A 22,309-nucleotide genomic window follows, 5' to 3' on the forward strand; every position below is an offset into this window, starting at 1 on the left:
CCCTAACTATTTTCTAACATATTTGTACAATAATACAGTCCTTTTAAAGTTTATACCCAACTACGGCAACAAATCAGTGTATCTTTGGATTTTGTTATATTTCTGCAGTAAATCTTAACTCCAGAGCTAGTCAAACACCATTATTATGCAGTGACGCAATGCAAGGAAGGCAGCTGAATCGTAATTTTAAATTCTCAGTACCTTATCAAACTGGCAGAGAAAATAAACACGTACTCAGTTTACTTTGAGTAAACTCTCATACTCACATACTCACTGAAAGTACAGTGACATATCAAAGAATCTAGCATAAGATCCAGTAAAGTTTTGGGCCTGCTTTGATATTTAAAGAAGAATGTGAGTGTGAAATATAGCAGCCACTAGTGGATCAAAGACACACTTGAACCACCTATACACACATGAACTAGTTTTGTTTCAGCACTAAGATGAACAGATCTAACTAGCTACAGGGAAACTGGGTGAATGTCTTGAACCATGCCCTGAAGCCCCATAGGCCCCAGTGCTGACAGTGAGTCCCCACAGGCAGGGCTTTGGTAAAGCCCTGTTTTACAAAACGCCAGCACATAAATCAGGTGCCAAAGTTCAGCCCTAGATGAGCCCAGGTGGTTCTTTGGCTGAGGAGCTACAACCGCAGATGTTTTACACGTCTTGAGGAAAAGGAACCTATTTGTGTCAGTCATCAATTAAGCAAGATGATAATTCGGTGTTTCTGCTCATGTGCTATGTAATGTGGAATCAGTAACCACCACTGTCTGCTCTGCATGGGAAATGATTTTTTACTACAGTCCCCTGATGAGAAATCTCATTGCACTCAGATGCACTAGTGTAGGTAGCATGTGGGGCAGAATGGAAAAGAGCAGGAAAGTGACATCCCCTGCAAAAAAACAGTCTATGACCAATCTCTAGTCAAAGGTGTGCATGAGGGTATGTCTATGGTACATTTTAGTTTGGATCGGGACTGGACTTTTGAAGTGGATCTTCCCGACATCCTACTTACTGTGCTTTGGTTCTCAATGCAGAGAGGTCTTGCCATGCACAAACTAGATTCCTGCCAGATGAAACTAAACCAGAAGATGTGTTCCAGGCGCATGCCAAGCACTCTTCAACTGCTGGACAGACCACTTGAAAAGCGCACAGTGCAGATAGATATCAACTTTTCAGCACCAACTATTGTCTACTACTTGCTAACTGAGGCACAGTCTCAAGCTGAGCGGCTCAGCAGCAATGACAGTGTAGATGTGGCAGTGCAGAGCTTATTCGCTCTCAGGCACTCCACCCCAGCTCTGGGCTGGCTTTGCAACCAGCACCAAACTCTCTGTGTAGGTGCTATGCAATATACCCAGAAACGCAGTGCTGCTGAGTTTAATCCTGAGTGTGTTTACATAAGCCACTGTCAGCCTCCTGCTTGCAGTATATCAGTATCTACTAATTATTTTTCTTTCATATGCTGGCACTTGGGAGGCCACAAATGTCACTGTGTGTTAGAATTTGCAAATTTTCTAGGGACTGTAGCAGCAACACCATTTGGGACAGGTCCTGAATGCAAAGGAGTTTTCAGCAGAGAAGGTAACAGGGGAGTGTCAAAGGTAAAGTAATTTGCTAGACCGGGTTGCCTTTTCCGTGTCTTGGAAGGCAATGGCTTGGGAAAGACCTTTGCGTTTGATGAAGTCGTTTGGTTCAGCTCCTTATTTTTTAAAGCCAGGGGTGCTGCCATGGGTGCCAAGCAGCGCACCTCTACTGCTAACACAAAGGAAGCTAGAAGTATTACCAGTGCCTGATAGGCTCATGTTTCTCCTCAGCACATTAAATACCCCAAAGTGGACCAACGATCCACTTTCAAGATCCCCTGAACATCTACTATTTTGGCTACTTCACCCACTTGTGGGATCTTCAGGGAAGCCTCCCGTGAAGTCAAAAGCAGGGCTACTTAGCCCCATACAGGTAACTCCAGCTCCTGTTGGGCGAGGCTGAGCCCCCGAAGAGGCCACACGGCTTCCCGCGCCCCCTAGAAGGAACGGGCACCATGACCCCCGCCCGGCATTTGTAACCACCCCAAACCCAGCCAGGGGTCCGGGGCTCACCCTGGCAGCCCCCCGTACCCAAGAAGCAGGAAAACCAGCTCGGAAGAAAGCCGCGGGCCCACCGCACCTCTCCCAGCGCCCACCTCTGCGCTGGAAGGGTCCCCGACGGCCGCGCTCCTGACAGGACCCGCGCGGCTCGCCCCTCCCATCACGCTCCGACGTTCAGCAGGGCCAGGGCCGGCCGCAGCTCGGATGGGTGACCGCCCTGCCGCTCCCCCGACAGCCCCCCCGCCACATGGCGCGGGAGGAGCCGCCCGGCGGCGGGCGCAGGCGCCGCAGCGCTCGCCTCAGCGCCATGGCTCGCGGCGGGCCTGCGGCGTTTCTCGGCGCTGTCGCTTGCCTTTGCTTCCTGGCCCCGGCGGCTGAGGGCTTCAAGAAGAGGGGACCCAGCGTGACAGCCAAGGTGACTCTCGCCCGCGGCCGGGGCGGCTCCGCCGACCGGGAAGCCTCCCCGGCCGCCGGCCTGAGGCGCGTCGGGATCGGTCGGTCGTGAGGGCCCGCGGCGTCTCCTCAGCGGGCCCCCAAAGGGGGTGTTTATCCTGCCAGCTCCGCGCCCGTTCTCGGCGGTTACTGAGAGGGTGGGGACCGCCTGGCTGTCTTTTACCCCCGGTTTTATAGTGTGAAGCTGGTCCCTCGCCGGCTCGCTCCTTCCCGGGCCGGATTCCGGGCAGAAAGGAGGCCCCTGCGGTGGTGGGGTTTGGGGAGGGCTTGGACAAATGCCTTAGCTTTCCTGTTTTATAAGTGTTTTAGGGTTGGGTTTTTTTTAATCCCTTTGGGCATGCCGCCTTTCTGTAGGCGCTGGCACACCTCAAACTTTCAGTTAGCTAAGCCCACCTCTGGCTCACAGAAATGCTAACTTTAAAATTCGTAATTACATCCTTGCTCCTGTGGTCTCTGCTGTCGCCATAGGCAGTTTGGGGCTGTGTGGTGGTGTCCGTGCTGCGCTGAGCAGTGGGGTTTTAACTGCTCTGAGGCTCAGTTGTGCTGTACTTATTTTTTGGCCCCCCTTTGCAGAAACTCTTAGTGCTGTGAGCTGTCATTTTATTGCCCCCTTGTTTCCTGCTCTCTTGTTGTTCCTGACCGCGACAGGCTCGGGCACCTGGTGTGGGTTAAAACCTAACCTAACTGCGTCAGGCTTCAGAGTGTGCTGCCAGCGAAGCTGTGGACCGGGAATCAGCATGGCTCAGCGTTGCATATCTCCTTCATAGGCAGGAGAAGGTTTGCGCCAGAGGCACGTGTGGTAATTACAGATGGCACTGCCCAAGAGACAGAATTGTGGGCCATGCTGCCTGGCAGTGGGATGGGGATGCACCTGGTTATGGCAACATGACAGCATCTCTTTCCAAAAATATTTTGCTGGTGCAGGAGGTAGGGTGTCTAGTCCGGCTTTGGATAAAGTAGGAATTAGATGTTTCAGCCCCCAAGTACCTTTCCACCGACACTCAAGAGCGAGTGCCCTGTTCCTGGTGAAAGATGTCTGCACTTGTGAAAGCGTGATAGGGCAGGGCCAGAGCTGCTTCTTCTGGCACGGCCTCAGCTTCCTAAGCCACAGGCTATGCCTTTGTCTCTGAACTTCACTGGCACCATTGTCTACAACTGTCTACAGTTTCATTGCCATGGACTTCTAGTCCATGAATTTGATTTTTTTTGAGGATAAATCTCATATGCTTTGGCCTCCAAATTATCTTCTGGCAATATATTCCAGAAGATATTCCAATTTAATTATGCATGAAGTACTTTGCTTCTTCAGACCTTCTGCCTGGGATTTAATTTTATGACCTTTTCTGATTCTTATGTTGTGGGACATAGAGAATTGCAGCTGCCAATTTTCCTTGGCCAAGCCAGTCATAACTTTACAGAGCTCACCAAATCACACCAGTTTTCTCTCTTCCAGCTTGCATAGTTTTATTTAATCTTTCTTCATATAAAAGGTATTCCAGATCTTTGAGCATCTGTGCTGCCCTTTCCTCTACCTTTTTTAGGTTGGTTTTATCATTCTGTGATAGAGAAGCCAGAATTACATGCAGCACTCAAGAGTGTGAACGCCCAGTACAGATGTATACTGTGGCATAATTATGCCCATCTCTTGTCCTTACCCATTTTTAATTATTTCTAACATTCATTTTCCTTCTCTGACCTTCACAAGCCCAGAGCCAAACTTTTCATCAGACTGCTCAGGGTGACTCCAGATATCTTTTCTGAGTGGTAGCCAATTGGATCCCTTGTTGTGGCTGTATAGTCCTCTTCCACATGCAGTATTTTGCATTTATCTTGGAGTTCATTTGTCATTATATTACCTGGTCTCTAGGAATCATGACATCTTTCTTTCACAGTCAACTTTTTTTTTTCCCCCTGAATAATTGAATGCTCTTGGCCATTTTTTCATTTTGATATACACCATCTTGTGTAAATTATATATGAATATGTTAATGAGAACCAGCCACTCTTACTGCTGCACCCTTTTTCATTCAGTATTGAAATACTTACTGCAAATTGTAAATAAGATTAAATATTTATATAAATATTAATAAGACTGAAAATGTGTAATATTTCTTTTCTTTAAGAGTTTTTGGTGAAGAATCTGGCCAGATGTTTTTTGAGATTTGAGACTGCTGTGTTGACCAGCTCAGTAGTGTCTACATGCTTATTGACTTTCCAGAGAACTTGAGGAAATATGCTTAAGAGAACATGGCTTCTCTATGCAAAAATGGCATCTAGGGCTACCAAATATTTCCGTATTTGATTTCCTGGCCAGAAATATGCACAGACACGCCATGTGGTGCATAATTAGGAAGCAGAGCTTTCCAAAAATCACCAAGCATGTAGTGCTAACAGGAAGCCAGGAACTTACTGTTTGTACACAGAATAAGCCGAAGCAATGCCTTTTGGAAGTACTGGGTTTGCTGCTCAGGTGAGCAGCTCTGCCATGAATGAAGCCTTCTGGTTGGGTTAGGTTTACAATATATGATGGGCTTGTCTCCATGTGCTCTGTGAAAGCGTTTGATATTATTGCTATCTGGGGGCATTGTTTAGTAGCCTCAGTTGTGTTACTTATATATGCTTATGTATTGCAGGCAGTCCTTCTACTAGGACAACGTTTCCAGGCAAAATAAGGTGCGTTTAGAAAATGTAGGCAGGCAATTCCCCTTACCTAGATAACCCTGGCAGCAAAATTCAGAGAGGTGTGTTTATAGAAATGTTAAGACGTTACTGAAAGTGTGCTGTTAATATTTTGGGAGCCACACATCTAAGAAGTATGTTAGTTAGTGCCAAGTGCCAAGGAAATGAATGAGGTGTATCAAAAGGAATTTTATTCTCTTTATAGGGCTTTTATAGCGTTAGGCAAAAGTTCAACAGTCAAAACCACACGGAAGATCAAGAAACGGTAGAAATGTTTAGCAGGAGAGCGTGAAAGAGGCATTCACATTGGAGAGACTGTGGTCATTTATTATCATTATTGGACTAATTTCTTAGTGTTGCAGACAAGTAATATTTGGTCGAGTGCCACAAGGAACAGCAAATACCACATCATAGCAATACACATTGCTGTTTCCTAGAAGTTGTAATAGTCTTTATGTAACTTTTTCAGAACTTCAAAATGCCTCATTTCCTGACAGCTGTTCCTATTTTCAGTAATTGTTGGAACATTTTTGCACATTCAAATATGCATTCATGTATTCTGAACTATATTAAAATGCTTTATAACTCATTTGCCTTTTTGAAGTTGCTTTTTAGCAACGTCTATGTTGAAGCTTTTAGGCAATCAGCTGAATAATGTAGCCTGGTTATTTCTCTGTCAGGTTTGAATTCATATTTAGGAAAGCAACTCCTTACTTGAGCCCTAGGATTTTCTTCCCGCTGTTTGTCAATTTAATGAAATTTAGGCTTTCGCCTATACTTAATCACATGCATACTAATGCCTAGAACAGTGAAGATTATGAGTGGATAGCAAACTATTGTTTGTGGGGAGTGTAAGTACTGTATTTCCTTGTTATTGTTCACCACACTGGAATAGCATCATTGTTCTTCCTTACTTTCATGTTTCATCTTTTCTGTACAGCTTTAAAGACATGCATGTCTGGGAAAAATCTTCTTGAACACTACCTTCAAACTTGTGATGCAGCAGTCTCACTGAGCCCTTAAAAGCACTAAGAATCAAAACCAGTTCTCAAACAGTTTTCTGCATAATCCCATTTTGGTAGCTCTGAAAGGAATTTTCTTAAACAGCACCCTGAGGAATTGAAGGATACTATTAATATAGACCATCCAGAAGCAGTTTCTTACCACCTTACACTTTCAAAAGCTTGGCTTTTTGTTGGGCTCATGTTTGTATCACTTTTGTTCTCTTCACAAAAATGTTCAGGTGTTCTTTGATGTGAAGATTGGAGACAAAGATGTTGGCAGAATTGTAATTGGATTGTTTGGAAAAGTTGTCCCAAAGACTGTGGAGAACTTCATTACGCTGGCAACCGGAGAAGTACGTTTGCAGTTTTCTTCCACTGTGTACTCAAGTTTGGATTGGGAAGTAAATATTTTTTTAATGCTGTTTCAGTTGTCAGTCTTAATTCAGTGGAGCCTGTGCAAGAGTGTCATCCCCAAGGCTGTGCACTGGTATGTGTCTTCTCAGGTCCTTGGGCCTTGGTTCACAACATGTAATTATGAGATGTTGGATATCACCACCTCAATCTGTCCCTGCCATGCAGATCTAGCATGTAGAGGTACTGTGGTCAGATACCAGTCAAATAAAGACAATGGCTTTGATCACCTGAATTAACCTGCTGTGTGGCATTTCAGCCCAGCTGCATTCACCTGCATCTCAGTTTAATTTGTTTCTTTCCAGTATTTGTCTCTGCTGGTGGTATATTCTGTGAAATCTGGCCATTTGCCACGTGTATTTCCACATGACTGTATGGAGCTGGATGTTATATACATTTAAAGAATTATTTCATTTTCTTAGAGAGGATATGGATACAAAGGAAGTAAATTTCATCGTGTGATCAAAGACTTCATGATTCAAGGAGGAGACTTTACAGCTGGAGATGGATCAGGAGGTAACATGCTTAGTATCTTCCAGGTTCCCTTTCCTTTCTTCGAATGTCTGCTGAAAAGATGGACAAAACAGCATATTCTCTCATTCTTTCATCTCACATAAATGAAAAAACCACCATTTGTTTTAGAGAATCTAGTACTTTTCCAAGCATCTTGGAACATAAGCTGCAGTTATTTGGAATACCTGATTATAAGTATGTGTAGAGCTTCCTTTGTCCTCAATTTTTGCAGATAGCTCTTTTCTGTCTGTGACTTGTCCCCATTCAAGAAGCATGGCTTTGTGTGGTGGGCTGGAGCCACGTGACCAGCTGAGGTGCTCCTACAACATACTGTCTCCAAAAGATGGATGTCTCCGCTCTTCCCCCACTCTGGCTTTGCGACAGCACGCCTTCCCTGAGGCACTCATTGATTGCATGTATACGTGAACCGATTCAAGTCATCCAGCAGAAAACTAATTCGTGATGAAACAGTGAAAGCACGTAGAGGGAAGGCAGGTAGGGAAGGACTAGGCTGTCCTCTGCCCTTAGCTCAGCCAGTTCTGTGGAACCTTCTGAAATGTGTTATGGGAGGGAATTTCAAAATGGGGTAGAGAAATTAGAAAATGAGGCTCATGCTCTCTCCCCTTTTTTCTCTTTCTAAATTTAAAACCATAAACTTACTGGTGGTGTGAGTTCTGGCTGTGTGTATTACTTGCTCCCTTCTGAGCCTCCAGAATACCAGTTCAGTCCACTAAGGAGGGAAATCCCAGTGCAACATCTCTTGCATTGCATGCATTCTGGCTTCTGATTTTTTCTCTTCCTTTACATGCACCTTCTTCACGTGCTATGATTTGAACTGTCTGCGTACAATGCTAGTGATTTCCCCACTGGCACAGAATGGAAAACACACATTCCTTTTCCTTGCAGTGAAAAATGGGGAAGGCTAAAATACCAAAGACAGAGTTTTAGCATTAAAGGTAGGCAGGGTTTGTTTGCCTGCTAATACTGTTTATTGGGATAGTATCTAGCGGTGTTGGGAGCAGTGTCCCCATTGTGCTAGGCAGTGTACAAATAAAGAATGAGAGACAGCCTTCTCTTTTCAAAGTGATGGTGGTTTAAACATGACTCAAATATTTTCTCTTCTGAACTATTTTAGAAACATCAAAATCCTTATGTAATGATTGTACCAATCCGCACTGAGTCTTTTAGGCTAACTTCCATTTGGTCTTCATGTGTTTCTAAACATGTTTCAAGTAATTTCTTATTAGGAGGAAAAGCTGTGAAGACTAAAATTGTCACAAAACATGGCAACCTTATTTTTAGTGGCCATAATTACGTAATTTAAATTTCTTGAATAGGATGAAGTATACTATTGTTCAGTGGTGTATCTAAGCAGGACCTCTGAAGGTATTCATCTTGCTTGTTAAATTCAAAGCATAAAGCATCATCAGCTTTAAATATTGTCTCCTTATATGTGGTGTTTTAGCTTATCTTTTTCTTTACACACAAAATGCTTTCAGTGATGTTGCTGTGCTTACTCAAACAATGAATCTTCAAGTCTTGAATTTATACTTTGTTTTTCCTGTTTTTGAACAAAAAGGGGTTTTTTAATTTGATTTTTTTTTTTAAAGTTTGCTTTCTTATTTTGTGTCATAGGAAGAAGCATCTATGGAGAAAGGTTTCCAGATGAGAACTTCAAGCTCAAACACTATGGAATTGGATGGGTTAGCATGGCTAATTCTGGCCCAGACACCAACGGATCCCAGTTCTTCATCAGTGTGACAAAGCCTTCCTGGTTAGATGGAAAACATGTAGTATTTGGCAAAGTCCTTGATGGAATGGTAAGCTAAACATAGTGGCAAGATTAATCCAAGAAAATCTGGACAAATTCTGCCGCGTTATATCTGTGTTAGCGTAACTTACACCATTGTGGTTCAAAACAATTGAGTGTTTATCCAATATGTACATGGTAGAAAACAATTGTGAAGAGCCTGGAGCGGGATGATTTAGAACTGAAACAGCAAACGGTGACTGCAGAAATGGAAACTTAAATCATGCCTTTGGCTTTCACAGCTCTTGTCTCAGACCACTAACCACTGAAATCAACAGTGACATCTTTGCAGATTACAAATGGAATAAGTTCAGGTCCCCCTTCCACTAACGCTGTTAGACATGAAATAATTGTATTTCTACAAGCTAAAATCTAATTTTGTAGCATGTGCTAGGTATGGATAACACTTTCACTGTTAGGGTTTTTAGAAGCATGTGAATGTGAAGTATACAAACACATATATTCAGATCTGTTTAAAAAGAAAAAAAAATCTAGTTAATTCCCTCAAACTGTACACAGCTGCAAAACTGATCAAAGGCCAAATAGAATTTAAGTTTAAAAATGGTACTTCCAACTGATTATACTTTTAGTAGTCTGGTTTTTGTTTTAAATTGTTCCATTTAATTTGTGTTTTGAAATGAATGGGGGACACATGAACTGCTGCACTGACCAGTTCTTTGTGGAGTTTGAAAACATCATCAGAACACTTGCCCCCCACTCCCACATTCATCTTGAATTCAGTTCTCATGAGCTACAGTAGTAGCTGAAAATTTTTGAGGAGAGACTTAGACTAAGTTTTAGTTTAGTTAGATTAATGGACAGATATCCAAAGCCAGGTAGTCAATATTCCTAACTGAATTTTGTCCTTTAAAAATACTACTTTAATTAGTTGTCTAGTGTGAGGCCAGTAGTTTACCTGTACCTGTCTGACTGGAGAGCATAGTACCACACTTAAAATATGTGTGTACGTGATACTAAAGGTAAAAGCAGTAATCATATTTCTTGAAGCACAGTTACGCTGTATGATTAGAAAAATAATTGCTGCTCATTCTTTATAATCTCTGGATTCACTTTATGCTCATAGGTTACAGATAGACCCTGTATCTGTTGATCAGCTGAAAGGATATTTTCAGTTGCCCCTTCATAATATTTTTATTGGCTGAAAGTTTTTATAGAATGGCAAACTGCCTTCCGTGTGCTTCTGTCAACTGTGTGTGGGTTGCAGAGTGGCACAACTGTTAATGTGGAAAAAAAAAAAAGCATGTGGGAACTCAACTGGGTTAAGGTCTTTGTTCAGAAGTTGCTTAATAAATAGTAATGCGAGGAGTACTTAGTTGTTTACTTGGTACCAGACTTGAGCCACTGGAGTTTCCTTGGCTAAACTGAGTTGGGTTTTTTTGTTTTGTTTTGTTTTGTTTTTTTAAACAGTCTGTGGTGCACTCGATAGAACTCCAGCAGACAGATGAACATGACCGGCCCCTTCAAGACTGTGTGATTGTGAACAGTGGCAAAATAGCTGTAAAAGAACCATTTGTAGTTGAAGTAGGTGACTGGTGAGACCAACAGTCGGAATGGAAAGTAAAACTTAATCACTTTTCTTTAAGGCCTGTTCTTGACCAATCTCAACTATCCATCGAGTTTTCTCCTCAAAACATATGAGACTATATTTAGACAATACTTATAATTTGCCAAATATGTAAAAGATATGACCATTTCTTTAACAACTTCATGGAGCTGTCATTCCTTGAAATTCAAGACATATCCCACTAAATCCTAGATCTTGCAGAAAAAGTCTTTCATGAAAAATTTTAGAAGTACTTCTATTTTTTCAAGGTTTGAAATACAGTCGTTTTGTTCTCTTTGGAAATTTTTGCAATATTTGTTTCTGCCTTTTCAACTGAAAATATTATTTTCTGTAACAGTATCAGCATTTCTAAAAATGAAAAAAAAAAGTAAAATACAGAGGTTGTTTGAATAAATAAACTTTGATTTCAAATAAATACTTAATGAAGAGCTTTTTTTATGCCCCCCCCGCCCCTTTTTTCTCACCTCAGTTGATCCTGCAAAATATGCAGGGGGTGCTGCTTTCCAGGAAATGAGGTTGTAAGGTTAGAGCACGGGTGGTAAATTTCTCTAATCTTAACGTGTCAGATAAAGTCCCTGCCGTCTTTCAAAAAAACACAGTATTCAGATACAATCCTGTAATCAAGAAAGAGCAGCTCTGTCTATTGTTAAATAAGATCATCAGTTAGAAACTGATTAAAACAGAAGAGTCCTTGTTTTACAGCACAGTGAATTTTGTAATGCCTAGCTAATGTTACTTATGATAAAGCTCAAATGCTTTTTCTTGTAGTATTGCTGTATGTCAGATGCATTATTTTTGTAATGCTTCTTCAATAACTCTGAAGCTGACAACTTAACTGGTAGCTTTTAAACAAGGTCAGTATAAGGTTCCACTTAGAGACAGCTGTGTTTGTTAGGTTCTGAAATGAGTTACACAGTACTCCACAGGAAAGAGATGTGGATTTTTTTCTCTGGAGTTTGTTTCAGAACTCAAGATAGAAGAGCTGATGCCAAGATCTGGTGAAGGATTCATCCACCTGCACAGCAGGCAGCACACTAGTTATCTCTGTAGTGACAGATTTCCTGAAGGGTGTCCTGGAGCCCATGTGAAGTACCCAGACTTGGAGTGGCACAGGAGAAGAGCGAGTACTACAGCACAGAGTGTGTAGGTACCTCCTGGCACCCTCCTCACAGGAAACAGGAAAAAGCTGCCAGCAGGGATTTACCTTGGGTCTTCCTGACATGTCATTTGTAGTTGCAGGGGTGCTTTTGCTGGTTCAGCATCCACAGTCCTGGGGCCTCTCCTGAGGGTGAACACTGACACTTTTTTGCAGAGACCTGTGAAGGGCTTACTCCTCTTTAAAACGGAGCTAGAGGAGAACTTGTCAAGGGCCTCTAAATTTGCTTAGGACTAGACAATCAGACTTCCATTTTAGCCCTGTTCATTTTTCTTTCTACTAACAGTTTAAAATTCTCTGAAAAGCAGCACTGGGAAGCAGAGTTAGGAAGTAAGAGTGAGAATGCCTCAGACTCCATTGCCCAAATAGCTTTCTGCTAGTAGCTGAAAGCTTTCCTGGAGGTTGATCCTGCAGACAGCGTAGAGAGTTCTGCTACCTGAACAAGCGCTGCAAGTCACAGGCCTACCTTTTATACAAGTCCCAGCTTTTCACCAGCGCCAGGCAGCTTTAAAACAGATGTAGTAGTCAGCAGGAGGCAACCCATGCGTCTCCAGGATCAGACTTCTGTTCGTGTCTAGCTTGCCATTACTGCTTTTGTGCAACACTCCCTTCCTCTGATGAGCCCAATGACTTACTGGGTGTTCAATTACACTGAATTTTTTCCCCCAAGATGTACACTTTTATAAACCTAGCATGTTCAGATGATAGCATGGTGCTGAGAGTTTTAAATGAGCAGACACCCAGGTATTTTCTAATGCTTCATGTAGAGATATCTATGAGACCCATCTCTGATGACACAAGCTCAGAGAAACGTCTTGTTTGAATAGAAACACACAAAAAATACACTGAAGCAGTACATTCATGTTCTAGTAATTTACTTCGTAACGTCCAGTAGCACACATACATATTTCCAGTTAAATCTGAACAAATATATATATATAAGCATATATATATATGTATCAGTTTCAGTTTTATCATTTTACTACTTAATCATATTCTTGCTTTAGCTTACCACAGAGTTGTATGCTCTGTGACTTATAAAATGTTAAGATATGGAATACAGTCTGCAAGTTGACGTGAAGAGTAAACATACACACGGGTTAGATGTCATAAGTGAATGGAGATGCATAAATGCCATGTAAAATCTCCTGGTAGATAAAATCATTTCAACTGAAATCTAGAAAATTTCCTGAGAGCGCGCTATGTATTTCAGAATGTGGAGGCATGTTTTCCAATAGAAACTCTCCATACACCTGCACTGGCTCTTTTCCAACGTGATATTAAGGAGCAGATTCAAAATAATTTAAGAAAAATGAACAAAATACTTTAAAGTTGCTTTCAATTTCTTCTTGCTTTAATTTTTTTTTTTTTGCAATTTCTCACACACTCTGCAATGCCAGCACTTTTAATCTATCCACTGCCAGCAATGGGTAATGTGCTGGGAAAAATCCTGGTGTAAAAAGGTTTGGTGTAATTTATGATAGAAATTGTAGAAATAATTAGTAAAGCTTTCAATTCTTATCAAAGGTTAGTGTAATTCAGTGTATGACTTTCAGCTTTTAGTGTTAAATAGTTAGAGCATGTCAATACATAGAAGGTATAAATAACTTCAGTATTGTGGTTTCCATATCTTCTTTTTTTAAAGCAGCAATTGTAGTGACATTGATTTTATTTAGAAAGATATAATGCTTGAACTTAAACTGAGGTTGTGCCTCTTGCTTCTGAGCATAATTTTCACATCACAGAACTTTATTTCTGTTAATTCCATTAAACATGACTCGGAGACTTGCTTCAGCTTCTTCTAGCCACGCATCACTTCTACCTGGGCAGTAAATGAGGGTAAAATATTCCATGTAGAATGCCTTCTATAACTACGTTTGGAAAGTCATCTGAAAAAAAAGAAAACCCCCCCCCGTGCTTTCTTATCTATGTCAATACAATACAAATGTTTTTGTGAAACTGAACTAGGTAAGGCCTCGTATAATTTGGGTTACTGCATCACTCAACTGTTTATCCATGTTGGGGATGTGCTATTAGTAATGCTGTTTCAGCACTAAAGCCACTTTAGTGTAGCACTGGGCATTGCATGAATGTGCTGCCAGATTTGTAGCTTATTGATTTAAAGGGATGTTCTAATACTTAATGCTGCTAGGCTCCAGCTCTTTATCTGAATCTTTTCTCACAAGGAAGATGGATTACACTGGCAATTCAATTTCTAACAAAATCTCAATATACTTGAAGGAATTCCAAGATTGCTACTGGGAATACTTCAAAGCTGTTCTTCCATTGTGGTTTACAGCAATGTTTAGACTGAGAAGACTTGAGGATGCCTATACAATCAGAGATGATTATTTGAGGCAGGAAAATTTCAGGCTGCCTAATCAACATAAAATGTCACGTTAGAAAAAGTCATCCTATATTACCTGAAGGAAAAAAACCCCACTGTATTCTTACTGCAGATGTAGAGGAAACTGGCACTTAATTTTCATGTTAAATTTAGCATGAAGGAATTACCTGATAGAACACAGTAATAGATCCATACAGAGGAATGGCAGGATGTACGTTAGTGAAGTGAAAATACTTTTCAAATGCACCAACTCCTGCATTTTTAATGAAGGGTTTACTTAAATCACTGGGCATTAAGAGTAAGAATTTCTGATCACATCTTATGATCTTAAAATTGCAAGTACACTAGGAAATGGGTTTGCCTAGACGAACAGACTATTTCTGATACAGAACTTTCCACGTTCATCAGATCTTTCCTTCACCTATCAGCCTACAGGATATTAAAAAATGGGAGATGCAACTTTTATAAAAATCATTAGATACTTGATAAATTCAATCACCTAATGTGACTGGGAATTAGTTTTTGCCCCTAATTCTTTTCCTAAAATCATTTTGGAGGTAAAAACATTGACCAAAAAGTAAACTTGGACTAAGAAGGAAAAAAAAAATCCTTATTAGCTTAAAGGTGTTATCTCATAGGCATTAATAAGGTGATTCCAGTGTATTAAAGATATTACAGAGGTATTTTAAGATGCTTTAACAAACTGCAACCTCCACCGTAAACAATAGATGCATAATTCTCCCCAACTTCTCATAGGAAGTCATCATTATAAATTACTTGTTAATATTTTGAATTCAATAATGATTCCTGAAGTCCTGCAAGCTCAGCTATCCCAAATCACCCTGGTAGAATAACCCTATGCTGTTGTCATTAATGTTATTAAAAATACACTTGTAAGGGCAATCTGATGCTTTCCTTCTAAATTAAATGCTGCAGTTCCACAAACCAGTTTTTACTGGTTCTTCTATAACATACAGTATATACAGGAAAATGAGTATTGATTAAAAAAATGATACAACTTTACAGCATCAGATTTACTGTGAGGCTTTGTTGCCTAAAAAAATCAAGCATATTAATTTAAGTTAAATGTATAAATACACCGAAGCACAGTCTTGCAGATCTGTGATACTTACATGGCTTAAAGAATCATCAGAACTTTCAAACAAATGACAGTAAATCTGAGATTCCATTTTTTTAGCTTCTGAGGTATCATTTTCAGTTTGCAGCATTTTATATTTTTCCTTCATTTTTCTTCAAAATAGTACATTTTTGTTTTTTTCCATCCCCTCAGAAAGAAGTGGGCACCTTACACTAAAAGTGATGTGCTCGTGCACTCAGACTGTGTTAGATACATCACGAAAAAGTGAGTCTGAAAATCGATGAGGTTTGTAACTATGAATCTTATTTTTGGAAAGTTGTCTTGCAACTCAACAATGCTTAAGTCCAGTCATTAGAATAATGGCAAGACTATATTTTATAAAGACAGTGGAATGAGGGGAAAAAAAACCTTTTCTTTGATTATTATGTTACAGAAACAACTATTTCATTAAAACCCCACAAATATACAATTTCCTGTTTTATGAGAAGATGTTAACACAGGCATCCACGTATCCAGGAAAGACTAACTCCACTTCTGATCCAAACAACTGTCACAGTTCACCTTCTTCAAAGAGTATATACAATGAAGAGTTATTTGCTAATGGACACTTACTTTTGGTCATACTTTGAACAGCCTTGGCTGCTTTTTACAAAGGAATCAGAGTCTATCAAAGTACAAAGTGATCTGAGAGAGAAAATTTTAGAAAGCTCATCTCTATTTTTCTCTGTGCTGCAAACTAAAAACAAAGAAGAAGTATTAAAGGCAATGGTAGTTGTGTAAAAACTGTTTCGTTCTAACTAGACTTGAGTCAACTAGTAGAGCCTCTAGACTTACGACTTGGTTTTCTTCTTCCTTTTTTAAACTACAACTCACATTCTAATTTGTGTTTTAATTCATTAAGTTAAAGAATAACTTGCAAATGAATTTGATGTTTTAGGGTCTTCAAATACAAAGAATATTCACCTACCATATGAAATTCTAAATATTGTGTGTCAAGGCCAAAAAATGCCTTGGCAAAAGCCTGAAAAGTCCTTTGTTTCAGATGCCATTAATGAGGCCTACTTAATATTTAAACATGTCACACATTAGAAGAGGCTTTTATCTTAATCCAAGTAAAGCACTACTTAAAAGAGTAGTTACAAAAGTCATTATAAAGTTCCTAATGATTTCAAGAGAAGGAAGCTTAGCCTTACTCGGAGTACACATGAGGGAAGGAAGAGGACTACCATCACAGAGCTGCAAAATCTTGAATAGAAGTCTTCCAGCAAAACCTTACATGTGGGCTGGAAACATTACACACTGTCTTCATTTTTCAGGATAACTATATGAAATCCATTTTCTCTCTCAGGAACAGTATGGAATGAAATGCTGTTCATAATTTACACCCTGCTCTTGAGGAATCCAAGTTTGCAATTAAGAAGAGCATTAAACAGTAAGATTAAGACATGCAATGTGGCTCACTTTAAATATTAGTATAGGCAGCACCTGGACCAACTTTTAGACAGAGGTAACTCTGTGGGTGCCTCTGCATTACTGTTGTCACTTGGGTCAGGAGTGACCTTGTGAAGTGACCATCTCCTCTTACTGTGCTTCGGTTCACCGATTTTGTGATTTGCACTCCAGCCTCAAATGGGCATTCAGTCCACGTGACCAGACTAGTGCTAAGTCAAAGTAAAAACTAAACGACCCTGTAATGTGTCTTCCAATGTGGACCTTGGTCACACAGGACCTCTGCACTTGCTGTTTCACTGTAGAACTACAACTTTAAGTTCAGCAAGGACTCCATAGGGTCAATACTACTAGCCTACTCGAGGGCCACACTACTAGCTAGGGTGGGCATTGCCTGCAAGAGAGACTATTTAACCCTCTCAAAATACATAAGCCTAGTCCCTATGGTTTTGAAAAACAGCTTGAAAAAACAACAGAATCACAGAATGGCTGCAGCTGGAAGAGATGACTGGCGGTCTTCTGGTCCAACCTCCTGCTCAAGCATGGACACCTATAGCCAGCTGCACAGGACCATGTCCAGACAGCTTCTGAGTATCTCCAAGGATGGAGACTCCACCACCATTCTGGGCAACCTGTATCAGTGCTCAGTCACCCTCAGAGTGACAAAGTGTTTCCTGATGTTCTTGTCCTGCCACTGGGCACCACTAAAAAGAGCCTGGCTTTGTCTTCTTTACACCCTCCCTTCAGGTAGTTATATACATCTTGAGAAAATCTCAAGGAAGTACACTCCATTGGCTAAGAAACTACAAGCAAACAAGTGTTCTTTCCTAAATTTACTCTTAAAAATGTCATGATTTTCAAGGCAGCTCAAGCACCTGACTCTTGATTTCAACACATTATTTTGTAAAATCAAACAAAATGCCACATTAAAAAAAACAACCCTGAATTTTCCGCTCTGGGAGAAAATTCTCCCCTGAAAGTATGTTACATTTTTGGTAATAGTAACAGTTCAAACAAGTAAAAGGACAAAACCAGGAGGAACACATTACTAAAAATGGTGGGTTTTTTCCTGCACACATTTAATTTAAGACAGAGGGTAAGTTCTCTTAATTAATAATGCAAAGAACTTTTTATATTAAAAAAAAGAAAAAGAGTTTATAACAAGCTATTTCAAATACTCTTTTGAATCATGTATTAAGAGATGAAGGCTAACATAAATGTCCAGTGAAACACATCAATTATACTTAAAGTATACACTCTTTTTTTTTTTTTTCCCCTAAAGAGCTCTAGAGGTTATAAATGATAAGAAATAGTAATAATCCAAATGGAAATACAAACATGCTCGCAGTAGATTGACTGGTGTTTAGGGAAAAAGCACTTACAAAGGACTGGGCCTCTAAGTTCAAATCCTTCAGGCAAAACAGCCCAAAGAGTCAACAACAAGAGAAGAAAAGCAATGTTCTTCGTCCTTTGATTTGAATTCTCAGTAGGTTAGTCTGAGAGAATAACTGGGGGAGAAAATTCCACCCTTTTATAAATCACCCACCCCACTTAGTGTTTTAATGGTTTCTTACACAAGAACTATCATTTTATTGGCAGGTTATTAGATTTTGGACCAGTGTCATTTGACTAGGCCGGTATTAATAATAATGCGGTTTATGCAGTGCAGGGTCAGATCAGTAAAGCACTGTTAACAGATGACAGGTTTGATTACCGTTGGCTTTAGGCAAGACATATGGATCCCTTAGGAACAGCAGCACAGGCTGGTGGGACAGTTTGCTGGAAAGGTCAAGAACAGGGATGTCAGTATCAAGGGACAGCAAACAGAATATTCTACAAACTAGCTTTGATAAAGTGAGGTGGTCAAGCCGCGCAAGAGCCATGTCGGTGTGTTTCTGCACACCAGCGCTGCCCAAAAAGGACAGACTCCATCTCCTGGGAGCAAAGCTCCCCCACTCCTCAGCCACACAATGAAACTGTCAAGGTGAAGTTGGAGGTAAAGGGGCTGCATCCAGGAGGGGCAGCTTGCAGCTGCCTTTGAGACCTCCTGATCCTGCTCTGCTCCCTCGTACTTGGTCCAATACAGGCTACAAGATCACCTACAGCTAGGCTCCATGGTCTACAGGCTCTTCAGGCCACCAAACAGACTCAAACTTTCAGTACATTCTTCCAGCCCCCAAAGCAGTTGCTGTCCACCTCACCCATGGAGAGAAAGTCCTTGGAAGCCCCTCACAGGGCTGTCTCCCACCCTGGTGATGGTACAGATGTCCTCCCCCAGCTAGTGCCAGCCCTCTCCGCTCTGCTCTGTACATACACATGCCAAGTAGTGCAACCAGATACATACAAAGCTCTATCAAACGCATAGGGGAGAACCCAAACCTCTAATTCCTTCTGCTACGTTTTCTTGCTATGAAAAATACACTTCAATGGGTAAAAAACATTCCCAGAAATATTTCAGAGCTAGGAGTATTCTATCAGGGTTTTGTAAGGAATTTCTCAGTACAAGCATAAGGATGCTCAATTCACACTACAAATGGGTGCATCTAGAATGGCTGATGAAACTAGCCATAATATTTAACAAACACATCTAGTATTAATGCTAAACTACTGCTATTTTGTCAACTGCAAGGAACAAATACACTAAACACCAATAATTTATTAATCTGGTGTCCTAGAAAGAGTAGAAATCAAGCTCACCTTGATTCTTCAGATTCTGTTTCATCAAAAGAGCTGCAAGTAAAGTAAGAGGAAACTGGTTACAACAAAATTAACTCTACAATAAAAAAAAACCCAAATCCTTTAAGAACCATCAAAGGGAGCAACCTTTTTCTGGTCAGTAGCTGCATAATGCAGTGTGATGAAATGAATGTGGGAGATCATACCATTTTACAACCACCACTACTTGGAAATGACAGCATCCATTCTACTCTAACAGATTCACAAGCATATCTTCCTATCTATCTATGAAGTGATCGGGTACAGTCCTACTGAGGATATTGGCTGATGTCATTAACCACAAGTGAAAACTACAAGTCTTTTAGCTTCTGAATAACTCTGGAGACCGCCCTGGGCCATAAACACCTCCAAGTGTAAGAGGGCCTCAAAATTATCTCAACTTTTTTCAACTCGCCTTCTCTTCACTGCAGATCCACACAGCCTCCCTCAAAGTGGAAAAGGGCCACTTAACTTTCTGGGGAGCAAGTTCTGGTAACGTTGCTGGACTTTCCAACTACGTCAGCTTGCACAGCAGAAGAAATTATTCTTCCTACAAACCTTACGTCTGCAGATGGTACCAGAGCTTCCAGTTACACTGTTTTGGGCGTTTCTGTAGTCATTATACTCATCATAAGCATACTAAGATTCCCTTCTCCCACCCTGATCAAGAACCCTTCCCAGGGGAAGGGCAATGGGGCCATTGGGGTAGATGTCATCAGAAAGGTGAAAGACCTCATTTTCAAACACACAGAGGGAGACCATAAAATGATCACAGAATGAACTTCTATACTATGACCATAAAACACATGCAAAAGCTTTCTGTGCAACTTTAGCGAGTGTTTATGAATGTCTTACAAAATTCATTTCAGTAGATACTTCAAGATCTATGAGAAAATCATATTTTTCTCATCTAAACTCTCCTTTGCTTTCCAAGAATATTATATTAAACCTCACTTCTGTCTTTGAACAGGCTGGATTTATTTTACCACCTTTTGGAGATATATAAACATACTTAACATGAATGTAATGCCCATTTATTTTACAGTGTTAAGAGTTGGCTGCAAGACCATGTTAAGTCAACGGAATTGCATCAGCACTGAGTAGATATGGGCCTTTTGGCCTTCATGTATTTTTCAGTAAATGAGAGCTTACCCACAGCTTTCTGCTTTTGGCAAGGTAGGTACATGGCGAATGTTCAGGAAATCAAGAAATAGTTTAGGGAGCTCTTCATTTTCTAAAATGACTGTCTGTAAGGAAAAAAAAAGGCACAATAGAAACCCAAGATTTTTTAGTATTTTAGGTATTGCATACTTTTAGTCAAGCTACCAAAACATTTCCCACTTGCAACATTTTTCAATGCTTCTCCATTTTTTTTACACCTATTTTGGAGTGCTTCATTTCAATAGGAAAATCACAGTTCTTAATGAATCACATATAAATACATTCAGCTTATGCTACTACATTTTCACCTGCCATCACTGGTGCCAAGCTAGATGCCTCTCAAGAAGAGATGTCTGATTCTGGAACTAAGTTATTGGCACACTCATTTGTGAATAAAATTCTGTTTATTTAAAACATAAAATAAAGCAGCTACAGCTCAGTGCTTTCATGTTCACCTCACAGAAGACTCCTGTCTGGCACATCAGTGGAAAAAGGAAGTCTCCACTTTGTGCAATTTTATTAATGCATGCCTTGGTAAATGCTAACAGGGGAAACTCTTTGCTTGGCTTGACAGATCACCTTACAATGTACTCCTTATATCTGCACTGAGACTCCTAATGACAAAGCTCTGACCAAAGAGCTGCTGGCTAGACCTGCCACATTCTTCCACAGCAATGACATAATGGCTGGACTCCATCCTCCTTTGTTTTTCCATTGATGAGATGATTTATGATTTTTAGTAAATTAATTACAAGTACACTTAAAAATATGTAGTAAATAAATGAGATGCTTAGGTGCATGTTCGTCATGAAAGGATGACTTTTAAAGGAAACAATAGATCTCTGAGTTTCATAGAAGCAGACCAAAAATAATTGATCTTTAATTTTCACGAGACAAACAAAACAGTTCATAAATTCAACCAATGTCTCACCTGAAAGATTAAGCCCCTATTTATTTGCTGTTCATACTGCCATACATTCTGATAACACACGTACTTCACATGCACATGAAAGCCACAAGCTCTTCCCTAAAGGGCTTTCCTTCATAAAGGCCTGGATCTGGAGTGAACGTATGCATGGAAGAAACTTCACTAGATTTATAAATAAAACGACTTGTACAAGTAAAGCTATCCATGTTCATCCTGTTCATTTTCACACCCTATGTTAGGAGAAACAAAACCTAGAGAAGAAACAAGACTGGTGATGGGAAGAAACATTACTCTGTTCACATTCAGGAGGTAACTTATTCCTTCACGTGTATTCTTTTACATTACAATATCACTAGGGAGATGCAATGGTATGTAGAGGATAAAAGGATCACAAAAAAAAATTGGGCTGGAAGAGACATCTAGAGGTCATCTAGATTTTATAGCAGGTTTTATAGCAAATGGTTTGGTTATTTGTGTAATGAAAACCCAGTTTAAAAATTACATAAGATGTGCATAGACTTAAAGAGAGAAACACATTTTAAAACAAAGATATTTGAGAACTGGTTCTTTTTTATGTTACATTTGCAAACCTGAATTCAGAGTCTACATTTCTTCAACAGCTGAGACCATCACTAATGAGTTTGAAAAAAAGAACAGGGAAAAATACAGCTTTTGACCTTTTTCTGTTCTAGATTTTAACAGATGTAACAAACAGGGAGGTCTGAAATGTTGGCAAGTGTTAAGCCTTTCAGTTCACCTCTATATGAAGATGCTGCATTAAAAAATGCCACTTCATTTGCATACTGCAAAATCAGCACTCTGCTGCTGCAAAATTTATCCTGTTCTGCATTCAGATTATGCCCAGAAGGAGGGGTGGAGGTGGATGCATATTCAGAGGGTGTGTGAACTGCA

General features: G+C 40.3%; 2 protein-coding genes across 5 annotated transcripts in view; one reads left to right on the forward strand and one right to left on the reverse strand.

Moving 5' to 3' along the window:
- The first annotated feature begins 2,325 nt into the window (after positions 1-2,325).
- Positions 2,326-10,930, forward strand: PPIC (peptidylprolyl isomerase C). The gene is made up of 5 exons (XM_072860409.1): positions 2,326-2,502; positions 6,463-6,576; positions 7,057-7,150; positions 8,783-8,967; positions 10,386-10,930. The coding sequence occupies exons 1-5, from the start codon at positions 2,335-2,337 to the stop codon at positions 10,512-10,514; spliced, it is 690 nt and encodes a 229-aa protein (XP_072716510.1). The 5' UTR covers positions 2,326-2,334; the 3' UTR covers positions 10,515-10,930.
- A 1,632-nt stretch (positions 10,931-12,562) lies between these two features.
- SNX24 (sorting nexin 24) overlaps positions 12,563-22,309 on the reverse strand; it is a 94,428-nt gene continuing 84,681 nt past the window's right edge. For 2 of the 4 annotated variants that reach the window (XM_072860410.1, XM_072860412.1), the window contains exons 4-7: positions 20,461-20,555; positions 19,291-19,323; positions 18,308-18,372; positions 12,563-13,520 (exon numbers count right to left, since the gene is read on the reverse strand). In XM_072860410.1, the coding sequence (XP_072716511.1) occupies positions 13,438-13,520; positions 18,308-18,372; positions 19,291-19,323; positions 20,461-20,555 (276 nt within the window). In that variant the 3' untranslated portion in view covers positions 12,563-13,437. Of the gene's footprint in view, positions 13,588-15,756; positions 18,373-19,290; positions 19,324-20,460; positions 20,556-22,309 lie in introns of all 4 variants that reach the window. The other 2 variants (XM_072860411.1, XR_012042301.1) reach the window with 2 other exon arrangements.

Source organism: Ciconia boyciana, chromosome 4, assembly GCF_034638445.1.
Source record: "Ciconia boyciana chromosome 4, ASM3463844v1, whole genome shotgun sequence".
In the NCBI taxonomy this organism is placed as follows: domain Eukaryota; kingdom Metazoa; phylum Chordata; class Aves; order Ciconiiformes; family Ciconiidae; genus Ciconia; species Ciconia boyciana.

Excerpts from the sequence above, each read along its gene's own strand:
- PPIC (XM_072860409.1), top strand. The coding sequence starts at position 2,335 with ATGGCGCGGGAGGAGCCGCCCGGCGGCGGGCGCAGGCGCCGCAGCGCT. Across the intron at positions 6,577-7,056 it reads TTACGCTGGCAACCGGAGAA|AGAGGATATGGATACAAAGG; the intron begins GTACGTTTGCAG and ends TCATTTTCTTAG. Across the intron at positions 7,151-8,782 it reads AGCTGGAGATGGATCAGGAG|GAAGAAGCATCTATGGAGAA; the intron begins GTAACATGCTTA and ends TTTGTGTCATAG.